Source organism: Dendrobates tinctorius, unplaced genomic scaffold (assembly GCF_039654945.1).
Source record: "Dendrobates tinctorius isolate UK_male_01 unplaced genomic scaffold, ASM3965494v1 ptg000065l, whole genome shotgun sequence".
NCBI classification, from domain to species: Eukaryota; Metazoa; Chordata; class Amphibia; order Anura; family Dendrobatidae; genus Dendrobates; species Dendrobates tinctorius.
The window spans coordinates 8,270,113-8,296,001 of record NW_027361733.1 but is presented as its reverse complement, the minus strand read 5'-3'; the positions used below and the strand labels follow the sequence as shown (position 1 = coordinate 8,296,001).

Genomic DNA, 25,889 nt, shown 5'->3' with positions numbered 1-25,889 from the left:
TATTCCGGAAAAGACAATGGCTTCGGGGAACAATGTGACAAGTATTGGTAAGTATGTTACTCTATGTTATATGTACTGTATGTCTATGTATGTATTGTATGAATGTATTGTATGTATGTAGTATATATGTGGTATGTATGTAGTATGTATGTAGTATGTATGTAGCATGCATGTAGCATGCAGTATGTATGTAGCATGCATGTAGTATATATGTAGTATGTATGTAGCATGCATGTAGTATATATGTAGTATGTATGTAGCATGTAGCATGCATGTAGTATGTATGTGGTATGTATGTAGCATGTAGTATGTATGTAGCATGCATGTAGTATATATGTAGTATGTATGTAGCATGTAGCATGCATGTAGTATGTATGTGGTATGTATGTAGCATGTAGTATGTTTGTAGCATGCATGTAGTATATATGTAGTATGTATGTAGCATGTAGTATGTATGTAGCATGCATGTAGTTTATATGTAGTATGTATGTAGCATGGAGTATGTATGTAGCATGCATGTAGTATATATGTAGTATGTATGTAGCATGTAGTATGTATGTAGCATGCATGTAGTATATATGTAGTATGTATGTGGCATGTAGTATGTATGTAGCATGCATGTAGTATATATGTAGTATGTATGTAGCATGTAGTATGTATGTAGCATGCATGTAGTATATATGTAGTATGTATGTAGTATATATGTAGTATGTATGTTGCATGTAGTATTTATGTAGTATGAATGTATCATGTATGTAGTATGTAGTATGAATGTAGCATGTATGTAGTATGCATGTTGTATGTATGTAGCATGTAATTTTTTTTTTTTTTTTTTACATTTAACACATTAGCCGGATGATGGGACTACTACTGTCCCATCACTGGCTAATGTGTCAATCACTGTCATGGTAGCAGGCATCGCCCGATGGGACTTGTAGTCCCATCGGACGATGCCTGCACAGACCCCCGAAGCCTGCACAGACCACCGACAGGCCGGCACAGCCCCCCGGCAGGCCGGCACAGCCCCCCGGAGCCTGCACAGACCACCGGCAGGCCGGCACAGCCCCCCGGCAGGCCGGCACAGCCCCCCGGAGCCTGCACAGCCCCCCGGCAGGCCGGCACAGCCCCCCGGCAGGCCGGCACAGCCCACCGGAGCCTGCACAGACCACCGGCAGGCCGGCACAGCCCCCCGGCAGGCCGGCACAGACCACCGGAGCCTGCACAGACCCCCTGGCAGGCCGGCACAGCCCCCCGAAAGGCCCGTACAGACCCCAGAGAGGCTGTACAAGGGCAGGAAAGGGTTTTTCTTATTCCGATACCGGAAGTCCCATAGACTTGAATGGGACTTCCGGTATCGGAATCGGCGATACCGATACTTTTTTTAAAGATCGGCCGATACCATCCGATACGATACTTTGAAGTATCGGACGGTATCGCTCAACTCTACTCTTAATATATTACAATCATCATATTATACAGCACTGTGTACTTACAATTGTTCAATTTTGCCTTTCTACCCAATTAATTCTTTACTTTTACATTAGGTCTATGACATCACATGATTAATAGCTGAATCCTTCTAAGCTCTATGTAGAAACAGGAGGTCAATTTTCTCTGTACAAGTCATGGGTCCCTGAAATAGTCTATGGCAGGGGGAGGAGAGAGCAGCTGGGTCAGGTGAAGAGGGGGATGATTTATGCAGACAAGAGACTTCCTGTTTCTACATAGTGCAGAGAAAAGAGAGGAATTTACTAAAAGGGTAAAAATGAGGAGAAAGGCAAAATGAGCAATTGTAAGTACACAGTGCTATATAATATGATGATTACAATATATTAAGAGGAGAGACTGGCGTCTTCTCCCAATGTTAGTCTAGTGTGTATGTGGACCCATAATAATAATAATAATAATCTTTATTTATATAGCGCCAACATATTCCGCAGCGCTTTACAGTTGAACAGTTTCAAACACAACAGTCATAAGTAACAACGTTAACAATACAATAATTAAAGCGAAATAAGACGACCCTGCTCGTGGGAGCTTACAATCTACAATGAGGTGGGGGAGATACAAAGCACAGGTTTGTATTTACAATGATGTACTTACAATGATGGTCCAGCCATCTTCAGGAGGTGGGGGTTAGATGGAGATACTGAATGGGCTACACACACACACAAACATAAAATGACTTTGATTACTGAATGTGATAGGCCGCTCTGAACAAATGTGTTTTGAGCGAGTGCCTAAAACTATGCAAATTGTGGATGGTCCTAATATCTTGGGGTAGAGCATTCCAGAGGATTGGCGCAGCACGGGAGAAGTCTTGGAGTCGGGAGTGGGAGGTACGGATTAGGGCAGAGGTTAGTCGAAAGTCATTTGCAGAGCGCAGTGGTCGGTTAGGCCGATGGACAGAAATGAGGGAGGAGATGTAGGGGGGTGCTGCACTGTGGAGAGCTTTGTGGGTGAGAACAAGTACTTTGAATTGTATCCTGTAATGAATGGGCAGCCAGTGTAACGACTGGCGAAGAGCGGACGCTTCCGAGTAACGATTAGCCAGATGGACAACCCTGGCTGCTGCATTAAGGATGGACTGGAGAGGGGAGAGTGGAGTGAGGGGGGGGCCAGTTAATAGAGCGTTACAGTAGTCCAGGCGGGAGTGGATCAGGGCGACAGTGAGGGTTTTTGTTGTTTCCATGGTGAGAAAAGGGCGGATTCTAGAGATGTTCTTTAGGTGTAAGCGGCACGAGCGGGCAAGAGATTGTATATGGGAGGTGAAGGAGAGATCGGAGTCAAACATAACACCCAGACAGCGCGTCTGCTGTCGGGGTGTTATTATGGTGCCACCCACGGAGAGGGAAATGTCAGATTTAGGGAGGTTAGTAGATGGCGGGAGCAGAAGAAGTTCATAGGTCACTAACAGAATGTAGAGCATCATCAGATTAGTAGACAGAGATAAGGTGAATTTAGTCCGATGCAGCACTGTGGAGAGCTTTGAAGATGACATTCAAGTAAATGGGCATCCAGTGTAGTGACTAGCACAGGATACTGCCATCGATATAGCTGTAATTCTGGAGGAAAAAGGAAAAAGAAGGGGGAGGATATGTTCTGGGCACTGTGATGGAGGAGCCAACCTATTCACCAGATGAGACGTTTAATGGCACTATGCATTTCAGTGACGGTCTGTCACCTTCATCAGATGCACCTGTTCAAACGTCTCATCTTGTGAATTGGCTGGTCTCCTCCATCACAGTGACCAGAACATATTCGCCCTCTTCTTTTTCCTCCTGAATTGTATCTCCAGCACTTGATCGGAGAAGCCATCCGTCATACAGCTCCTCCAAGAGTGTGCTCATTCAGTACAGCAGTGAGGATAGGAAGCTGACGGTCGGAGCTGCAGCTGATCAGAAGATTTCTTCATTTTGTGCCGAATGTGAGCAATATTTACTTACACCTTGTCCTGTGCGGTTGCCAATTCACACAGAGAGTGCTTTTCTTTCTTTTTTCTTTCTTTTTTCTTTCATCGATATAGCTGTTGAGCCTGACTGCTGTATTAAAGGGCTTGCTCAGCCTAAAGCTACAAGTTTGCAGTCACTCTATGCCCACAAGTACATGATTTGACTCTATGACCACAAGTATCTGATTTGCATACTTCCTGACACATTCCGACTAGACTTGTCCAGCCTTGCTCAGTGCACTTGCAGTGAGAGAGGTTGCGACCATCTAGTCGCTATGTGACCGCATGTGCTTTGAGGATTCACAAGTCTGCAGTCACATAAGCCTAAGGCCAGACAAGCCTTTTATGGCTAGAAAGTGGAAAACTAATTAGCAATAAGTTATAATAACCATTTTTGCTATCTCCACATTAAGAAAAGGTCAGATTCTGGAGATGTTTCTGAGGTGCAGGTGACATGACTGTACAAGTACTTCAGATTACCAGAGATACAGTGCATGGCCTATAAGTATCCTTACACTGACTTGGCACTGTCCACAAGGAGAAATATTACTCCTTAAATGCCAGTCATTAGCCTATCACTCAGCCAAACCAGTCCTCCTGCTTTGCACTGATGAGGGGCAGACACACTGAAATGTGTGTCTGGTTTATCTTATCCTAATTCATGTGGCAAAGGGTCAAAATAGACTTTGAGGTTTGCTGTACAGTTTTGCCATTTTTCTGTCATGGGCTGATATATCAGACACATTCTTTGTACGACACCAATGGATGCAATGCGGACTGGGTGAACGTTTTTTCTTCTATGGGACCTATTAGCCCAATTTCAGCTCTGTCTCCTCCTTCCTAACAACTTTGTGGAAGGGAAGGATGAGAGAAACATTTTAATTCTGTTCTTACCCGGTGCTATATTTAGGTCTCTCTTTCATGAGGAACAAAATCACACGTTACACCCTCATAATGGCATTGCACTTGTGAGCCAATTCTCGGCCTCGGCACCAAGAGCGGTCCGACCATTGTAGAAAAGGAAGAGTGTATTGTTAGGGCAGGATTACTGGACAGGCCCTGGATGGCTATGAAAGAGCGGCCTGCGAATATGACAGAGGAGAGATTTTCTTCTCACTTTTACGGTCTCTTTTGATTAGTCTCTGTGGTATTCTATAATTCACCGCAGACTAGAAATGTGCGAGAGATTAATTCAGCAGTGTGATACTATACAGACCTACTGGAAGACGGGATTGCATTTACATAATACTTAACTCTCTCAATGCTGGACATAACCTTTATCTTACCAAATTTTTGTTTCCCAGGAGAAGTAGAGGGGGAACGGGTATTTCAGACTGTAAAATTTTCGTATCACTGGAACGCGCAGAGACGTTTCTCGGAAATCAAAAAGTGTTCCCTTACATAATACATTTTTAGACTCTTCCGTTGCCCTTGAGGTTAACGCCTTTTAATAATCTGTCATTATCATAAACTCTTTATATGCTCAGAGAATAAACAAAATTCCGAGCCTAATTCCGTATGCGCTTTAGTGTAGAAAAACCTTTGGCCCCAAATGCTGAACTACATAGACAAACAAGGAGAGATAGCGCAGAAGAAGCGTGGGAACCTCAGGAATTCAAGAAACTGTTACTTTTGGAAATCTCTGAATAAAGCAATAAAGGAAGCTGTTACTTTGTTTCTTTTATCACGACATTACATGTTCAGAAACGCATGTGCCCAGAAACGTTTCTTCCACTTCTGGAATGTGACGCCGTCAGAGAACCACCGATATCTTCTGGTGTAAGAATTATCATTACTTCTGTAAGTAATCTTTCCATTTACGCTAACCTAGGGCAAGCTATAGATGTGCGGATAACATAATAAACCCCTAAAAACATTATAGCCTATACAGGTAGATCAACCGTAGCAATTAGACCTAAAGAAATGCTAGCACATTTTTGGCGCATGGTTCAAAACATCAAAATCAATGTTAATTCTACATTTGTAGAGTTTATAGCAAAAGCTGGCATACGAGCGATGTGTAAGAGCACATTCACACTGTGGCCATTTTCACAAACAAAACCCAAGAAAAAAAAAGTGAGCATATATCCTATACTATGTAAATAGTAATAGTACATGTAAGTAACATATGATACCTAGTTAACACTATTTTAATAAGAAAAAGAGTAAAAATCATCCCTCTGGGACAAGGTGTACCCAATCTGGACCTTCCGAATTGGGTGCAGCTTGTCGCGGTGGGATGACTTTTATGGGGTTTTTTTATCAAAATAGTCTGAACTAAGTACTCTATGAAATTTACATGTATGGGTATAGGGTACAGTATATGCTCATTTTGTTTTTTTCATGTGTTTTATATGTACACTTTATGTGTAATTATGTCAGATACTGAAGATAATAAGGGTTGATAAAATAAGTTATCATCTGTCCAAAGCATAGGTGATAACTTGTTGATCGATGGGGGTCTAATCGTTGGGACCTGCACTGATCAGCAGAATGAAGCAGCAATGCACATGCTTGACCACCACTCCATTTATTCCCTACAGCACTCCCAAGCACTGCGCTCGACTTTCCAGCGCAGCCCCATATTGAACAAATGGAGCCGAAGTCGATCTACTACGCCATTTTATTACGGGGATAAAAGAGCCCCATTGGAGATAAAAATTCACCAAATTGCCGATCGATCCAGGTCCTAATAAATAGGTGGTGATTTGGGTTATTATTATTTATTTATATAGTGCCATTAATTCCATGGTGCTGTACATGAGAAGGGGGGGGGGTTACATACAAAGTTATAGATACCGTTAACAGTAAGCAAATTTACAATGACGGACTGGTACAGAGAGGAGAGGACCCTGTCCTTTCGGACTTACATTCTACGGGATAGTCGGGAAGAGACAGAAGGTCGGGGGTGCAGCAGCTCTGGTGGTGATGAGGCGGCAGCTCAGGCAGTGGCGAGGCGGCAGAATGGTCAATGCAGGCTGTAAGCTTTCCTGAAAAGATGGGTTTTCAGGTTCCATTTGAAGGATCCGAGGGTGGTGGATAATCGGACGTGTTGAGGCATGGCATTCCAGAGGATAGGGGATATTCGGGAGAAATCTTGGAGGCGGTTGTGTGAGGAACGAATAGGTGTGGAGGAGAGTAGGAGGTCTTGGGAGGATCGAAGATTACATGAGGGAAGATATTGTGAGATTAGTTCAGAAACATAGGGAGGGGAAAGGTTGTGGATGGCTTTGAAAGTCAGTGTTAGTAGTTTGAACTGGATTCATTGGGTAATTGGGAGTCAATGGAGAGATTTGCAGAGGGGGGAGACAGGGGAGTAGCAAGGAGAGAGGTGGATTAGTCGGGCAGCAGAATTGAGGACAGACCTGGTCCACCTCTTAGGATAAGGTTTTCAATCTTCAGTTGTTAATAAAGTTTTTCATATATATATATATATATATATATTTATATATATATAATAAATGTTATTTCTATGGCACTGACATATTCAGCAGCACTTTACATTTCAGAGGGGACTTGTACAGACGATAGACATTACAGCATAACAATAATCACATAGATCATAACAGATACCAGGATACAGATATATAGATATATACATTATTGCGGTGTGCATATCCTTCAGTGGCGTCTTTTCTCTTGCTTGGTCTCTAATCCTCCTGCCCTTGGCTTAGTCGTAATTTTGCCTTTGGCGGGTCATCATAGTAATCAGAGACAGTCTGGTAGTTGGTACCTGCTGCCTGACAATCTCATAGGGAAGACTGTAGTTGTTACACTGTATCCCTTGGAACTAGACTGTCTACTGCTGCAATAGTAATCAGATTTTCCATAAATAAATTAAGGTGTTAAAACTAAGTGAGAAACAGAATTAGTGCAACATGTGCTGCCCTTAACCCCTTTCTGACATGAGACGTACTATCCCGTCCATGGGACCCGGGCTGATTATCACAGCTGACACCCGGCACAATGTGTCAGGGGAGGTCACGGACTGCCCCCGACACGTTAACCCCTTGCACACTGCGATCAAACACGATCGCGGTGTACCGGGAGTTAAAGGGAAGCATCGGCAGGGAGGGGGCTCCCTCCGTGCTTCCCTGAGCCCCCCACGGCAGCGCAATGTGCAGCGCTGCTGCGGGGGGCTCCGTTCCTGCAGGCCCCCGAATCCAAGATGGCGACGGGGGCCTTCGGGGGCCTGCAGGAAGCTGGCTTCCTCAGTGCCTGCAAAGCGCAGGCATGAGGAAACCTTCGGCACTGCCTGTGACAGATCGCTGATCTGTCACAGTGATCTGTGATGTGACAGATCAGCGATCTGTCACAGGACAGTGATGTCCCACCTGGGACTATGTAATAAAGTAAAAAAAATAAAAAAAAGTGTAAAAATAATTTTAAAAAAATCGCTAAATAAATTAGTGAAAAAAAAAAATATTCCCCAATAAATTCATTTTTTGAAAATAAAAAAAAAAAAAACAATAAAAGTACACATATTAGGTATCGCCACGTCCGTAACGACCCGCCCTATAAAACTGTCCCATTAGTTAACCCCTTTAGCGAACCCCTTAAAAAATAAAAATAAAAAACGAAGCAAAAAATAATGATTTATTATCATACCGCCAAACAAAAAGTGCAATAACGCGCGATCAAAAAGACGCATATAAATATCCATGGTACCGCTGAAAACGTCATCTTGTCCCGCAAAAAACAAGCCACCACACAGCATCATCAGCGAAAAAATAAAAAAGTTATAGCTCGCAGAATAAAGCGATGCAAAAATAATTATTTTTTATATAAAATAGTTTTCATTGCATAAAACCGACAAAACATAAAAAAACGACCTAAATGAGGTATCGCTGTAACCGTACTGACCCGAAGAATAAAACTGCTTTATCAATTTTACCCCACGCGGAACGGTGTAAACGCACTCCCCCAAAAGAAATTCATGGAACGCTGGTTTTTGTTCATTCTGCGTCCCAAAAATCGGAATAAAAAGCGATCAAAAAATGTCACGTGCCCGAAAATGGTACCGATAAAAACGACAACTCGTCCCGCAAAAAATAAGATCTCACATGACTCGGTGGGTCAAAATAGGGAAAAATTATAGCTCTCAATATGTGGTGATGCAAAAACTATTTTTACAATAAAAAGCGTCTTTTAGCGTGTGACAGCTGCCAAATATAAAAACCGCCATAAATAGTAAATCAAACCCCCCGTTATCACCCCCTTAGTTAGGGAAAAATAATAAAATAAAAAATGTATTTATTTCCATTTTTCCATTAGGGTTAGGGTTAGGGCTAGGGTTAGGGTTAGGGTTAGGGCTAGGGTTAGCTTTAGGGCTAGGGTTAGGGCTTGGGTAAGGGCTAGGGTTAGGGTTAGGGCTGAGATTAGGGATAGGGGTGTGTTGGGGTTCGGGTTGGAGTTAGAATTGGGGGTTTCCACTGTTTGGGTACATCAGGGGCTCTCCAAATGCAACATTGCGTCTGATCTCAATTCCAGCCAATTCTGAGTTGAAAAAGTCATATGGTGCTCCTTCCCTTCCAAGCTCTGCCATGCGCCCAAACAGTGTTTTACCCCCACATGTAGGGTATCAGCCTACTCAGGACAAATTGCAAAACAATTTTTGGGGTCCAATTTCTCCTGTTACCCTTAGGAAAATAAAAAATTGGGGGCAAAAATATCATTTTTGTGGAAAAAAATGATTTTTTTATTTTCACGTCCGAGCGTTATAAACTTCTGTGAAGCACTTGGGGGTTCAAAGTGCTCACCACACATCTAGATAAGTTCCGTGGGGGGGTCTAGTGTCCAAAATGGGGTCACTTGTGGGGAGTTTCAATAGTTTAGGTACATCAGGGGCTCTCCAAACGCACATGACACCCGCAGACCATTCCATCAAAGTCTGCATTCCAAAACATCACTGCTTCCCTTCCGAGCCCCGACGTGTGTCCATACAGTAGTTTTCTCCCACACATGGGGTGTCAGCGTACTCATGACAAATTGGACAACAACTTTTGTGGTCCAATTTCTCCTGTTACCCTTGGGAAAATGAAAAAATTGGGGACTAATTGATCATGTTTGTGGAAAAAATACTATTTTTTTATTTTCATGCCCTGGCATTATAAACTTCTGTGAAGCCCTTGGGGGTTCAAAGTGCTCACCTCACATCTAGATAAGTTCCTTAGGGGGTCTAGTTTTCAAAATGGGGTCATTTGTGGGGGGTTTCCACTGTTTAGGTACATTAGGGGCTCTCCAAAGGCAACATGACACCCGCAGACCATTCCATCAATGTCTGCATTCCAAAACGTCACTACTTCCCTTCCGAGCCCCGACGTGTGCCCATACAGTAGTTTTCTCCCACATATGGGGTATCAGCATACTCAGGACAAATTGGACAACAACTTTTGGGGTCCAATTTCTCCTGTCACCCTTGGGAAAATAAAAAAAATGGTGACTAAAAGATCATGTTTGTGGAAAAAATATGAATTTTTTATTTTCACGCCCGGGCGTTATAAACTTCTGTGAAGCACTGAGGGGTTCAAAGTGCTCACCTCACATCTAGATAAGTTCCTTAGGGGGTCTAGTTTTCAAAATGGGGTCATTTGTGGGGGGTTTCCACTGTTTAGGTATATCAGGGGTTTTCCAATCGCGACATGGTGTCCGATCTCAATTCCAGCCAAAAACGTCAAATGGCGCTGCTTCCCTTCCGAGCTCTGCTATGCGCCCAAATAGTGGTTTACCCCCACATGTGGGGTATCAGCATACTCAGGACAAATTGCACAATAACTTTTAGGGTCCTGTTACCCTTGGGAAAATAAAAATTGGGGTGAAAAGATCATTTTTGTGGAAAAAATATGATTTTTTAATTGTACCGCTGTACGTTATAAACTTCTGTAAAGCCCTTGTGGGTTCAAGTTCTCACCACGTATCTAGATAAGTTCCTTGGGGGGTCTAGTTTCCAAAATGGGGTCACTTGTAGGGGGTTTCCACTGTTTAGGTACATCAGGGACTCTCCAAACGTGACATGGCGTCCGATCTGAATTCCAGCCAATTTTGCATTGAAAAAGTCAAAACGGCGCTCCTTCCATTCTGAACTCTGCCATGCGCCGAAACAGTCATTCCCCCCCACAAATCAGGTATCAGCGTACTCAGGACAAATTGCACAATAAATTTTGCTGTCCAATTTCTCCTGTTACCCTTGGTAAAATAAAAAAAATGAACCTGAAGTATTTTTTTTGTGAAAAAAAGTTTGATGTTCATTTTTTTTTAAATATTCAAAAAAATTCCTGTGACGCACCTAAAGGGTTAATAAACTTCTTGAATGTGGTTTTGAGCACCTTAAGGGGTGCAGTTTTTAGAATGGTGTCACTTTTGGGTATTTTCTATCATATAGACCCCTCAAAGTGGCTTCAAATGTGATGTGGTCCTAAAAATAAAATGGTGTTGTAAAAATGAGAAATCGCTGGTCAACTTTTAACCCTTATAACTTCCTAACAAAAAAAAATTTTGGTTCCAAAATTGTGCTGATGTAAAGTAAACATGTGGGAAATGTTAGTTATCAAGTTTTTTGTGTGCCGTATCTCTGTGATTTAAGGGCATAAAAATTCAAAGTTGGAAAATTGCGAAATTTTCAAAATTTTTGCCAACTTTCCGTTTTTTTCACAAATAAACGCAAGTTATATGAATGAAATTTTACCACTAACATGAAGTACAATATGTCACGAGAAAACAATGTCAGAATCACCAGGATCCATGGAAGCGTTCCAGAGTTATGACCTCATAAAGGTACAGTGGTCAGAATTGTAAAAATTGGCCCGGTCATGAACGTGCAAACCACCCTTGGGGGTGAAGGGGTTAAAGGTAACCTGTCATGTTGTACATGCAGTCTGATCTGTGGACAGAATGGTGCAGAGAAAGAGCAGAGCAGAGCAGAATGATATACAGTATAGGTATAATGGAAAAAAATCTGCATAACTTTTATTGTAAGAGTTCAGTGGGCTGTCCTATTCATATGAGTCCAGTGGGCTGTGCTATTCATATGAGTCCAGTGGGCTGTCCTATTCATATGAGTCCAGTGGGCTGTCCTATTCATATAAGTCCAGTGGGCAGTCATACTTAGTGATTGACAGCTACATTTGCATGCACAGTCATAGTGAAAACTGTCAGTCATTGAATAGGACCTCCCACTGGACTCATACATACAAACACCAGGAATTTCACTGAATAAAATGCAAGTTTTACTGAAACTTTTCTCAAAAAAATGTATATCAATTGCATCAGCTCCTCCTGCTCTATAGCATCTGGCCTGAATATCAAATACCATTTTAAACATGACAGGTTCCATTTAAAGAGCCACAGATGGTTTTCTCTGACCACTTCCCTATGCACAACTACATGCTTTTTTTGGGATGGTCTATTAGCTGTGCTCATCCTGATCATCCTGGTTCATAAACATTACCAGTATTAGGGCTTGTGCACATGACCATATTTTTAGGTCAAGAAGAAGTGACATAACAGTGATGATTTTTAGACCTTTCAGGGTCAGGGAAAGCTGGGTGACCACCACTATATGCGTTTGCAGCTATTTGGAGCCAGTTTTAGGAAATTGTTTCTCTGTTCAGCCCATAAATCATATTTAGTGATCTACTGATGAACTTTCACTATACAACTATCAGAGAATAGAAGAAACTAAAAGCAGGAATGTTTCCTAGATGTCACGCAGAGCAATGATTTCCAGAGTCTTCCAGAGGCCCGCACCATAGGCATAAATACGGGATCTGGTATTAGCACAGCGATATGGATGCGGCTGCAGATGCGTGACATTTGCGCTTTTTCTGTTGTTCATACGCCTCATTATATAAACAATCAGTAGCTCGATGAGGCTTCAGTTTACATCTCAGATCCTCAACACTGCAAATATTTATCTGGCTTCTAACCGATTTACAACGTATCAAACGGAAGTATGTGCACGAACAGTCATGAGAACACGTCATGGTCATCTGCGGGAGCTTTTCCCTAATTAACTCCCAAATTAGTGAATGAGGTCAGTCTGCTTTTATTACGGGATATAACTCAGGATCAGTACAGGATAAGTAATGTAATGTACAGTGCATTGCGAAAGTATTCGACCCCCTAGAACTTTTCCACCTTTTCCCACATACCATGCTTCAAACATAAAGATACCAAATGTAAATTTTTGGTGAAGAATCAACAACAAGTGGGACACAATTGTGAAGTTGAATGAAATTTATTGGTTATTTTAAATTTGTGTGGAAATTCAAAAACTGAAAAGTGGGGCGTGCAATATTATTCGTCCCATTTACCTTAATACTTTGTTGCGCCACCTTTTGCTGCGATTACAGCTGCAAGTCGCTTGGGGTATGTCTCTATCAGTTTTGTACATCGAGAGACTGAAATTCTTGCCCATTCTTCCTTGGCAAACAGCTCGAGCTCAGTGAGGTTGGATGGAGATCGTTTGTGAACAGCAGTTTTCAGCTCTTTCCACAGATTCTCGATTGGATTCAGGTCTGGACTTTGACTTGGCCATTCTAACACCTGGATACGTTTATTTGTGAACCATTCCATTTTAGATTTTGCTTTATGTTTGGGATCATTGTCTTATTGGAAGACAAATCTCCATCCCAGTGTTGGGTCTTTTGCAGACTCCAACAGGTTTTCTTCAAGAATGGTCCTGTATTTGGCTCCATCCATCTTCCCATCAATTTTAACCATCTTCCCTGTCCCTGCTGAAGAAAAGCAGGCCCAAACCATGATGCTGCCACCACCATGTTTGACAGTGGGGATGGTGCGTTCAGCGTGATGAGCTGTGTTGCCTTTACGCCAAACATATCGCTTGGCATTGTTGCCAAAAAGTTCGATTTTGGTTTCATCTGACCAGAGCACCTTCTTCCACATGTTTGGTGTGTCTCCCAGGTGGCTTGTTGCAAACTTTAAACAACACTTTTTATGGATATCTTTGAGAAATGGCTTTCTTCTTGCTACTCTTTCATAAAGGCCAGATTTGTGCAGTGTTTGACTGATTGTTGTCTTATGGACAGACTGTCCCACCTCAGCTGTAGATCTCTGCAGTTCATCCAGAGTGATCATGGGCCTCTTGGCTGGATCTCTGATCAGTCTTCTTGCTTGAGATGAAAGTTTAGAGGTACGGCCAGGTCTTGGTAGATTTGCAATGGTATGATACTCCTTCCATTACAATATGATCACTTGCACAGTGCTCCTTGGGATGTTTAAAGTTTTGGAAATCATTTTGTATCCAAATCCGGCTTTAAACTTCTGCACAACAGTATCACGGACCTGCTTGTTGTGTTCCTTGGTCTTCATGATGCTCTCTGTGCTTCAAACAGAACCTTGAGACTATCACAGAGCAGGTGCATTTATACAGAGGCTTGATTACACACAGGTGGATTATAGTTATCATCATTAGTCATTTAGGACAACATTGTATCATTCAGAGATCCACAATGAACTTCTGGAGTGAGTTTGCTGCACTGAAAGTAAAGGGGCCGAATAATATTGCACGCCCCACTTTTCAGTTTTTGAATTTCCACACAAATTTAAAATAACCAATAAATTTCGTTCAACTTCACAATTGTGTTCCAATTGTTGATTCTTCACCAAAAATCTACAATTGGTATCTTTATGCTTGAAGCATGATATGTGGGAAATGGTTGAAAAGTTCCAGGGGGCTGAATACTTTCACAAGGCACTGTATGTACACAGTGAGTGCACCAGCAGAATAGTGAGTGCAGCTCTGGAGTATAATACAGGATGTAACTCAGGATCAGTACAGGATAAGTAATGTAATTTCTGTACACAGTGACTCCACCAGCAGAATAGTGAGTGCAGCTCTGGAGTATAATACAGGATGTAACTCGGGATCAGTACAGGATAAGTAATGTAATGTATGTACACAGTGACTGCACCAGCAGAATAGTGAGTGCAGCTCTGGAGTATAATACAGGATGTAACTCAGGATCAGTACAGGATAAGTAATGTAATTTCTGTACACAGTGACTCCACCAGCAGAATAGTGAGTGCAGCTCTGGAGTATAATACAGGATGTAACTCAGGATCAGTACAGGATAAGTAATGTAATGTATGTACACAGTGACTGCACCAGCAGAATAGTGAGTGCAGCTCTGGAGTATAATACAGGATGTAACTCAGGATCAGTACAGGATAAGTAATGTAATGTATGTACACATTGACTCCACCAGCAGAATAGCGAGTGCAGCTCTGGGGTATAATACAGGATGTAACTCAGGATCAGTACAGGATAAGTAATGTAATGTATGTACACAGTGACTCCATCAGCAGAATAGTGAGTAGAGCTCTGGAGTATAATACAGGATGTAACTCAGGATCAGTACAGGATAAGTAATGTAATGTATGCACACAGTGACTGCACCAGCAGAATAGCGAGTGCAGCTCTGGAGTATAATACAGGATGTAACTCAGGATCAGTACAGGATAAGTAATGTAATTTCTGTACACAGTGACTCCACCAGCAGAATAGTGAGTGCAGCTCTGGAGTATAATACAGGATGTAACTCAGGATCAGTACAGGATAAGTAATGTAATGTATGTACACAGTGACAGCACCAGCAGAATAGTGAGTGCAGCTCTGGAGTATAATACAGGATGTAACTCAGAATCAGTACAGGATAAGTAATGTAATGTATGTACACATTGACTCCACCAGCAGAATAGCGAGTGCAGCTCTGGAGTATAATACAGGATGTAACTCAGGATTAGTAAAGGATAAGTAATGTAATGTATGTACACAGTGACTGCACCAGCAGAATAGTGAGTGCAGCTCTGGAGTATAATACAGGATATAACTCAGGATCAGTATAGGGTAAGTAATGTAATGTATGTACACAGTGACTGCACAAGTAGAATAGTGAGTGCAGCTCTGGGGTATAATACAGGATGTAACTCAGGATCAGTACAGGATAAGTAATGTAATGTATGTACACAGTGACTGCTCCAGCAGAATAGTGAGTGCAGCTCTGGGGTATAATACAGGCTGTAACTCATGTTAAGTAATGTAATTCTTGTGTATGGCTTTTAAATGTTTACAATGCAAGAAACAAAGTGCTGTCACGTGACCCACTGGTCCATCCATCTGGTATTTAGTTTCCATCTCACGTCTGTTATTCATTATAGACATAAAAAATGATGGGTCAAGTAGAGCAAAATAGCTGTACTATACAGGTTCTGCTCGGTGAGGCATGGTAATGGAGGCAGGGAAATTTCCTGCTGCCAGGCACCTTCTGTCACTTATGGCAAAGTGAGAATTTAGCCTGTGAGTTGTGGTCTCAGGAAGATCTGACGTCCCCCATGGTCACTGCATTATCTGTAGATCCACCAGCAGTATTATGGACGGCTTTAGTTTGTGTGTCAGGTTCTGTGTAATGCACACCGTCCCGTGTCCAGAGAAGGGATCCAGTCACCTGTCACTGTATGGATTTATGCTGCATTTATTACCGAGGAGGAGAGTTAAAGTGGTAATAAGTTTGCAGATAGACACCAATAAGGGAAACCGTCCATGGAAAGTGAGAGCTTCTGCCAGGTCTTTTGCAACATCCAAGTCTATGCTTCATCTGAAATGAATGTAGGTTTTATCCAAACTTCATAATAGTGGACAGTTCCAGTTGTCTGCCCGACTGATTCTTCACAAATACACCTGCCGACTGCCAAGATATGCTAACCTAGTGTTCCCTAAAATATTAACCCTTCCTGCTGTATGATTGATTGAATTATTATAACTTTCCTAATCTGGGGCTGATCCACTGTTCCAGTATCTGAATGCCAACGGATCATTACTTTCCTTGTACTGTACCTTTTCACATAATACGAACACTATTTGACCATTTACATCGGTCTTTTTCTAGTGTTGGACAGGGATGCCGAGGGTCCACCAGTAACCAACTCCAGGGCCCCACTTTTCAGTTACGTGCAAATGTGACATTATCCTCAATCACAAATTTATATGACAATGAACTGGGTAAGTTAGTAAATGAATAAAATGCCGCCTTCGTCTGTACATAATGATTCAAGTATATTGTGCCAAGTACTACGCGTATAAGAGGTGCACTCCTGCATAGGGGCCCGCCGGAGGATTTTCCGGTTCTCCTGTGGGCCAGTCCAAGCCTGGATCTGTCTTAATAGATGGTGACCCTTTTTATTCATTTGAATGTCCCTTGCAGCTTTGGTATCTATATTTACAATGATTTTTTTAAGGAGTTTTTCTTTTTGTAGAAGCTCTACGTTTTGTGGAGTTTTGCATTTTTGAAGTTTTGGAAAGTTTCTTCTGCAAAAACTGTTCAAAAAACTCAGAAGGCACAAAGTCTTGAAGAGGTTTTCAAGGACTTAACAAAATTTGTAAAACATGGATGTTTGCATACTTGGCATGAGAGCACATGGAACATCACCGGTGCAGAACCAATGAAAGCCACATGAATGAATGATGGAGCGTTCAATAGGTGAATGACAGGGTTTTCTTATTCACTGGATACAGTCATATGTTAAAGTTTGGGCACCCCTATTAATGTCAACCTTTTTTCTTTATAACAATTTTGGTTTTTGCAACAGCTTTTTCAGTTTCATATATCTAATAACTGATGGACTCAGTTATATTTCTGGATTCAAATGAGGTTTATTGTACTAACAGAAAATGTGCAATCTGCATTTAAACAAAATTTGACCGGTGCAAAAGTATGGGCACCTCAACTTAAAAGTGACATTAATATTTCGTAGATCCTCCTTTTGCCAAAATAACAGCCTCTAGTCGCTTCCTGTAGCTATTAATGAGTTCCTGGATCCTGGATGAAGGTATTTGTGACCATTCCTGTTTACAAAACAATTCCAGTTCAGTTAAGTTTGATGGTTGCCGAGCATGGACAGCCCGCTTCAAACCATCCCACAGATGTTCAATGATATTCAGGTCTGGGGACTGGGATGGCCATTCCAGAACACTGTAATTGTTCCTCTGCATGAATGCCTGAGTAGATTTGGAGCGGTGTTTTGGATCATTGTCTTGCTGAAATATCCATCCCCTGTGTAACTTCAACTTCGTCACTGATTCTTGCACATTATTGTCAAGAATCTGCTGATAATGAATTGAATCCATGTGACCCTCAACTTTAACAAGATTCCCGGTGCCGGCATTGGCCACACAGCCCCAAAGCATGATGGAACCTCCACCAAATTTTACTGTGGGTAGCAAGTGTTTTTCTTGGAATGCTGTGTTTTTTAGCCTCCATGCATAACGCCTTTTTGTATGACCAAACAACTCAATCTTTGTTTCATCAGTCCACAGGACCTTCTTCCAAAATGTAACTGGCTTGTCCAAATGTGCTTTTGCATACCTCAGGCGACTCTGTTTGTGGTGTGCTTGCAGAAACGGCTTCTTTCGCATCACTCTCCCATACAGCATCTCCTTGTGCAAAGTGCGCTGTATTGTTGAATGATGCACAGTGACACCATCTGCAGCAAGATGATGCTGCAGGTCTTTGGAGGTGGTCTGTGGATTGTCCTTGACTGTTCTCACCATTCTTCTTCTCTGCCTTTCTGATATTTTTCTTGGCCTGCCACTTCTGGGCTTAACAAGAACTGTACCTGTGTTCTTCCATTTCCTTACTATGTTCCTCACAGTGGAAACTGACAGGTTAAATCTCTGAGACAACTTTTTGTATCCTTCCCCTGAAAAGCTATGTTGAATAATCTTTGTTTTCAGATCATTTGAGAGTTGTTTTGAGGAGCCCATGATGCCACTCTTCATAGGAGAATCAAATAGGAGAACTACTTGCAAGTGGCCACCTTAAATACCTTTTCTCATGATTTGATACACCTGGCTATGAAGTTCAAAGCTCAATGAGGTTACAAAACCAATTTAGTGCTTCAGGAAGTCAGTAAAAAGTAGTTAGGAGTGTTCAAATCAAGAAAATGATAAGGGTGCCCATACTTTTGCACCGGTCAAGTTTTGTTTAAATGCAGATTGCACATTTTCTGTTAGTACAATAAACCTCATTTGAATCCAGAAATATAACTGAGTCCATCAGTTATTAGATATATGAAACTGAAATAGCTGTTGCAAAAACCAAAATTGTTATAAAGAAAAAAGGTTAACATTAATAGGGGTGCCCAAACTTTAACATATGACTGTAGGTGATGATAACTGCTATATTGGTGTGGATCCTACTATTGGGACCTCTACCAATCACAACCAGGTGGAGTTGAATAAAGTGAAGCTTATTCATGTATCCTGCCATATCATTAAAGTCTATGGCACTAAGTTAACAAAGTGTAGTAGATTGGAATACCCCTTTAAATGGAATCTGTCAGCAGATTTTGCCATGGGATCTGAGAGCAGTATGATGTAGAGAAAGAGACCCTGATTCCAGTGGTGTGTCACTTACTAGGTTGTTTTTTGATGTTTCAGTGCGATCAGTGTTTTATCAGCAGGAAATTATCACTAGAGGACTACAATGTCTTGTGCTTCCTGGTCCAACCTGCACTCACCACTGATTGGCAGCTTTCTTTATAGACTGTGCATAGGCAGAAAGCTGCTAATCAGGGGTTTGGGTGGGGTTATACACAGCTCAGCATTCAAAAAGCTCTGCAAGATCTGCAGCAGAGAAAGCTGTGATTGTATCACAGCTGCTGCACCTAGTAAATTACCGTATATACTTGCGTATAAACCGACCCGAGTATAAGCCGAGGCACCTAATTTTGCCATGGAAAACTGGGTAAGCTTATTGACTTGAGTATAAGCCGGGTATGCATTGTCCCCTCATCCCTGTCCTGGTATGCATGGTTCTCCCGTCCTGTCCTGGTATGCTTGGCTCCCCCCGTCCTGTCCTGGTATGCGTGGCTCCCCTCGTCCTGCCCTGGTATGCATGGCTCCCCCGTCCTTTGCTGGTATGCATGGCTCCCCTCCTCCTGCCCTGGTATGCATGGCTCCCCCTGTCCTGCCCTGGTATGCATGTCTCCCCCCGTCCTGCCCTGGTATGCATGACTCCCCCCATCCTGTCCTGGTATGCGTGGCTCCCCTCGTCCTGCCCTGGTATGCATGACTCCCCCCATCCTGTCCTGGTATGCATGCTCCACCGTCCTTTACTGGGATGCATGGCTCCCCCATCGCTATCTTGGTATGCATGGTTCATATCTCCTATCCTTGTATGAATGGTTGCTATTTTAAAAAAAACATCCTATGCACCTTCCATGCACCCTCGCAGCATCTCGTTGATCCTGGCGCCCTCGCAGCATCTCGTTGGTCCCGGCGCCGGCAGCTCTTCCTCTGCCAAGCGATCACGTGGCCCCGCTCATTAAGGTAATGAATATTCCCTCCACGCTTTCTGGGATAATTGACTCGTGTATAAGACGAGGGGGCGTTTTCAGCGCAAAAAAATGTGCTGAAAAACTTGGCTTATACACAAGTATATACGGTAAGTGATACACTGCTGAAATCAGTCAGGGTCTATGTCCCAGTTGCAGCTTCTATTTTTTGCATTTGTATACAAAGTATCTGATTTTACCATATACGAGGAAAATAAGTATTTTATACATTGCAGATTTTGCAAGTTTTCCCACCTGCAAAGAATGAAGAGGTCTGTAATTTTTATGTACACTTCAACTGTGAAAGACAGAATCTTAAAAAAAAGCAGAAAATCACATTGTATGATTTTTGCATAATTCATTTGCATTTTATTCCATGAATAAGTATTTGATCACCTACCAACCAGCAAGAATTCTGCCTCTTACAGACCTGTTAGTTTTTTTTAAGAAGCCCTCTTACTCTGCACTCACTACCTGTATTAATTGCACCTGTTTGAACTTGATACCTGTATAAAAGACACCTGTCAACACACTCAATCAATCACACTCCAACCTCTCCACAAAGGCCAAGACCAAAGAGCTGTCTAAGGATACCAGGGACAAAATTGTAGATGTGCACAAGACTGGGATGGGCTACAGAATAATAAGCAAGCAGATTGGTGAGAAGGCAACAACTGTTGGCGCAATTATTAGAAAAAGGAAGAAACACAAGATGACTGTAAATCTTCTTCGGTCTCGGGCTCCATGCAAGATCTCACCTCGTAGGGTAAGGATGATTCTGAGAAAAGTCAGAAATTAGCCCAGAACTACATGGGAGGACATGGTTAATAACCTGAAGAGAGCTGGGACCACAGTCTGAAATACTACCGTTAGTAACACACTACGCCGTCATGGACTAAAATCCTGTAGGGCACGTAAGGTCCCTCTGCTCATGCCAGCACATGTCCAGACCCGTTTGAAGTTCATCAATGACCATCTGGATGATCCAGAGGAGGCATGGAAGAAGGTTATGTGGTCAGATGAGACCAAAATAGAACTTTTTGGTATCATCAATTCTTCTTTGGAGGAAGAAGAAGGATAAGTACAACCCCAAGAACACCGTCCCAACTGTCAAGCATGGTGGGGAAAACATCAAACTTTGGCAGTGCTTTTCTGCAAAGGGGACCGGACGACTGCACCATATTGAAGGGAGAGTAGATGGGGTCGTGTATCGTGAGATTTTGGCTAACAAGCTCCTTCCCTCAGTGAGCGCATTGAAGATGGGTCATGGCTGGGTCTTCCAGCATGATAATGACCTGAAATACACAGCATTTCAAGGTCCTGAAGTGGCCACACCAGTCTCCAGACCTGAACCCAATAAAAAAATCTTTGGAGGAAGCTGAAATTCAATGTTGCGCAGCAACAACCCCAAAACTTGAAAGATGTGGATAAGATCTCTATGGAGGAGGAGGAGGCCAAGATCCCTGCTGCAAACTTGGTCAAGAACTAAATGAAACGTCTGACCTCTGTAATTGGAAACAAAGGTTTCTGCACCAAATATTAAGTTCTGTTTTTCTGTTGCTTCAAATACTCATTTCATAAAATGGAAATTAATTATGTATTAAATCATACAATGTGATGATCTGGATTTTCTTAAGATTCTATCTCTCACAGTTGAAGTGTACCTACGATAAAAATTACAGTCTTGTCCATTCTTTGTAAGTGGGAAAAGTTGCAAAAGCGGCAGTGTATCAAACACTTATTTTCCCCACTGTTTATTCCTTATGTAACTTTAAGAAAAAGTAACATTTTAGGAAGACGTAAAATTTGGCCCCGGACAAAGTTGTCCAGTTTGCATTTAGTTAAATCGGAAACAAAAATGTCCTTCTTGGCGTGTCGCAGCAACCTGTCCAATGTAGAGCAGCCAAGAGTCGCCCCGCGCTTCGTGTCTCCCCTGTTTAATAATACAGCAACGTCTATACAGCACTTGGCATGGAGACCCGTCTCTCCAAATCTTTCATCTCTTGTGGATGTCTTTACAAGCTGTGCACTTGCGGGAGAGTAAAGCCCTGGCAGTCTGACAGCAGCAACAACCCGGGACATCAAACTGTAAAATAATTGTTACTGAGATAGGACAAATGGTTTAATCACTCGGGTCCTTTCCTGTGTCCTGGGGGAAGTATGTGGGATGAATGCACAGAAATAAAAGGTACAAAAACAGACAAAGCTGGAAACGTTGGAGGGAAGCAAGTTGTATCTGTTATTTTCATTGTCTTTTATTTTCAACTTTGTAGCAAATATCTGTTGCCAGATATGGAAATATCTTAAAATAAATTATTTTTGGTCTTCCGCTTCTTTTTTGCCCTCCATAGACCCATCTATGGGGTACATCTGGCCGGATCTGTACTTTGCTGGCATATAGCCAACATGCACATTTATTTAGGTTAAGTTCCCACAATGAGTTTTTGATGTGTTTTTGATGCTGAGTATTATCGCTGAACAAAAAACGCAGTATCTAACAGAACCAGTAAAGTGAATTGAATTTATAGAAATCTTATGTCCATTGTGGGGTTTTTTATGCGATGGAGACTGACCTGTGGTGCGTTTTTTTTCAAATCTGTAACACATCAATTTCTCATGCGGTAAATATGGACTTTTTATGTTGATTTTTTTCCCCATAGGCTTGAATGAGATAAGAAAAAATTGCATATAAAAAGCAGGAAGTTTTCAGAACAAAGCAGCTTTTTTTAAAACCTGACATTTAAAAAAATACAAAAAAATACAGCTAGAAAAAAACGCAATAAAAAACACAAGTTACCTAATTTAGCCAATTGGTGCAAAAATGGTGCAAAAAAACTGCAACATCAAAACTCACCAACAACTCATTGTGGGGACATAGAATAGGCGATTAAACCCCGTCCTTCTTAAATACTATAGTCTCCCTTGTAAAATAAAAATACTGTCTACTCACCTCTGCATTGTCGCTGTTCCAATAATGTTGGTGTTTGGTCTCCCAAGGCTTGACGGACATTGTCCGTGCTGCCACTTCTTTCAGACTAACCTGCGGGAGGTGTGATTACTGCAGCCAATTAGTGTCTGCTGGCTGCAAGGCTCACATAGCATAACAATGTGTGTCACACGAGCCTCGGGAGACCCAACACCAACATCGCTAGAACAGTGGCAATGCGGGAGGAGAGTAGAGGGTACTTTACATTAGGGAATATAGTATTTGAGAAAGAAGGTGTTGTATGAGTAGTGGACTGCCCCTTTAGCAATGGTTAAGTTCATTGTGTGCAGGCGGAGATCTTGAAAATTATGAAGAGGAGCAGTGCTAAGTATATAAGAAAGCAGAACTTTGTACAATTGAAAAGATTGTAAGTGCGCAAATCAAGAAAAGACTATTTAAAATAGGTAATGGACGGAGTTGAGCGTTACTGGAAAAACGACACTTGACTTGACTTTAGAATCATCCAGTATGCAAAAAGCCTTTTCATAAGGGAAGAGGATGAGGTCTGTAGTGCTACCTATTGGAGATAGGCATTCTAGAAGTTAATATGGACCTTTTAAAAAGCTTGCAAAATGAGTTGGGCTATGTTCACATTGCGTTTTATTCTACGTTCACTGGCTCAGTCGGGGCTTACGTCTGAAGACCTGGAAAAAGTGATTTGGATGTATACACTGATGTGGTCATTGACTGCAATGATGCAGACGTAATCACAGTGTGCTCTGTGGACATCATTTTCGGCCGTATATAGTTAAGCTGGGTACCTAGATGTAGTTGACTGTGTCTTGGAGCCTGCTTCAGGTAGACATATGCGACTAACAATAATGTCCGATAGAGCACACAGTGACTCCGTCATCACAGTCAATAGCCCCATCAATGCATATGTCTAAATCCCTTTTTCTTGGGCTTCAGCCGTAAGCTCCAATTGAGCCACTGAACATCAACTGAAACGTCATGTGAACATAATAGTCAGAAAAACTTCGGCACTCACAATTGTTTTTATTACTATTTTTTCTCACAAAATGTCAGGCAGAGGCTTTTACAAAAGAAAATCAGGGCATATAAGACACAACCCTTTAAAAAAATATTCTTGAACATTCAGACACTTGCAACGTTTCGGCTAATCTAAGCCTTTGTCAAGCCTACATCTGAAATATGCGGGAGCGGTATGTCTAACTCTCATTAGAATCCACAAGCAGGACAATCAGTAATTGTGCTATCCCCAAACAGGGAACAAAAGAATTTACTGCCTGTCAGGAAGCCGTTACAACATGTGAGTGCCAGACGGCTTCCTGACAGGCAGTAAATTCTTTTGTTCCCTGTTTGGGGATAGCACAATTACTGATTGTCCTGCTTGTGGATTCTAATGAGAGTTAGACATACCGCTCCCGCATATTTCAGATGTAGGCTTGACAAAGGCTTAGATTAGCTGAAATGTTGCAAGTGTCTGAATGTTCAAGAATATTTTTTTAAAGGGTTGTGTCTTTTATGCCCTGATTTTCTTTTGTAAAAGCCTCTGCCTGACATTTTGTGAGAAAAAATAATAATAAAAACAATTTTGAGTGCCGAAGTTTTTCTGAAAAATATTCAGAATTGAGAGTCCTCAGTTTTTCTGACTATTTTCTGACTATTCTGGACTAATTTTCTTCTGAGCACCAATTTCATAAGGAATTTCTAGAGTGAGCACCCCTTAATCCTTTGAAGTCATGTGAACATAGCCGGCAGTAAGGGTATAAAGCCAAGCTAAACTCTTCTCCAAAAAGATCTCCATGTGCATACAGCAGTTTTGGGGTTCTTGCAAGTCATCAGTGCAAAGTAGGAGAATGGTTGGCCGATTGAAAGACTTCCAATGGATGGTTAAAGGAGTAAAGTTTCTCCTTTAGAGGGGTTGTATAAAGTTTGGAACGTCTCTCCTATCTGTAGGATAGGGGATAGCTTCCCAACTGCTGGGACACCCATCGAACCCTAGAACCGTGGCTCTGGATACGTGGGGGTCTCAGTGGAGGGACAACCAACGATTAGAGAAGTTATCTCCTGATAACCCCTTTAAGGTAACCACCAAGTGGAGTGCAGTGCAGTTTTGCTACCTTTGTCCCCATTGGCATGTCAGACATGAATGGTTAGGGGGTATTGGGTCAGTTTTACATCACTAGATAGATAATTTAGATTGCCTAATGTTTAGGGACCTACATTAGGAAGCAGGACTTATGAATTGTTACCAATGATTATTTAGTTTCTTCTCTTTATTTTTTTTTTACTTAAAGCCTTCAGCCAATATGTCGGTGAAATTGAAGTTCAGCTCTCCCAGCGATGGTCTCGCCGCAGTCGGTAGGAGCCGATCCTTTGCTGGATTTAGCACATTACAAGTCCGAAAGACCTCGTAAGTAATGAAATGTGAATAGCAGCCGAGGAAGCCTAGCTCTATAATAGTAATGTCAATACACCCAACAGTCTGGAACCCATTAGGGCTCGTGTGATGGGTTTATGGGGCCAGTAGGCCTGATCTTCCTATAACTTGCCCTGATTGATGATGCTTCAGCCCTGTAAAGTCTCGTTTTGCAGATTGTTTTCCTAGTCCCAGACACTTCTGATTGACACGGAGATCACCTTTTACAAGGTATTTTATATCCCGCCTGTGCCCAGGTGTTCACAGGAGACCTCAGCGCAATATTATCCCAGGCAACCTGGGGATACAGTGCAGCAGTATTATGTCTACGGCTCTCAGAAATCATTGCCGATATATCCTCTAATTTAGTGTAAGTGCAATAGATACTGAAATATGGCAGCAGACTCTGTGCAGGAAGCCTGTAAAATCAATACGTCTGCCGTCTAGCAAACGTTTAGGAAATGATGTACGAGAAGATCCCTGGAAGCTGCAGTAAGGAATAATGTAACTGAATCTTCAGGCTGGATAACAGATGTCATTGCAAACTTCAGGTGACTGTGAGTAAGATAGAAACCAGATCACCGTCCACATAGACTGCAAGGGCTACCGGGAGACGGCTGATGGATTCATGTGCGCAGAATATATAGATTTTCTTTTTTGGGAATTCACTTTATTTAATGTATTAAAAAGATTTTTTCTACAATAGAAAAATCCTCCTC

At 42.0% G+C, this 25,889-nt stretch overlaps 1 protein-coding gene across 4 annotated transcripts in view; it reads left to right on the top strand.

Annotated features, from left to right (window-relative positions):
* The window catches only part of RIPOR3 (RIPOR family member 3), a 234,104-nt gene that overhangs the window by 63,318 nt on the left and 144,897 nt on the right, over window positions 1–25,889 (top strand). For 3 of the 4 annotated variants that reach the window (XM_073580601.1, XM_073580600.1, XM_073580603.1), the window contains exons 2-3: window positions 16,357–16,469; window positions 25,049–25,164. In XM_073580601.1, the coding sequence (XP_073436702.1) occupies window positions 16,455–16,469; window positions 25,049–25,164 (131 nt within the window). In that variant the 5' untranslated portion in view covers window positions 16,357–16,454. The remainder of the gene's footprint in view (window positions 1–16,356; window positions 16,470–25,048; window positions 25,165–25,889) is intronic. The other variant, XM_073580602.1, reaches the window with a different exon arrangement.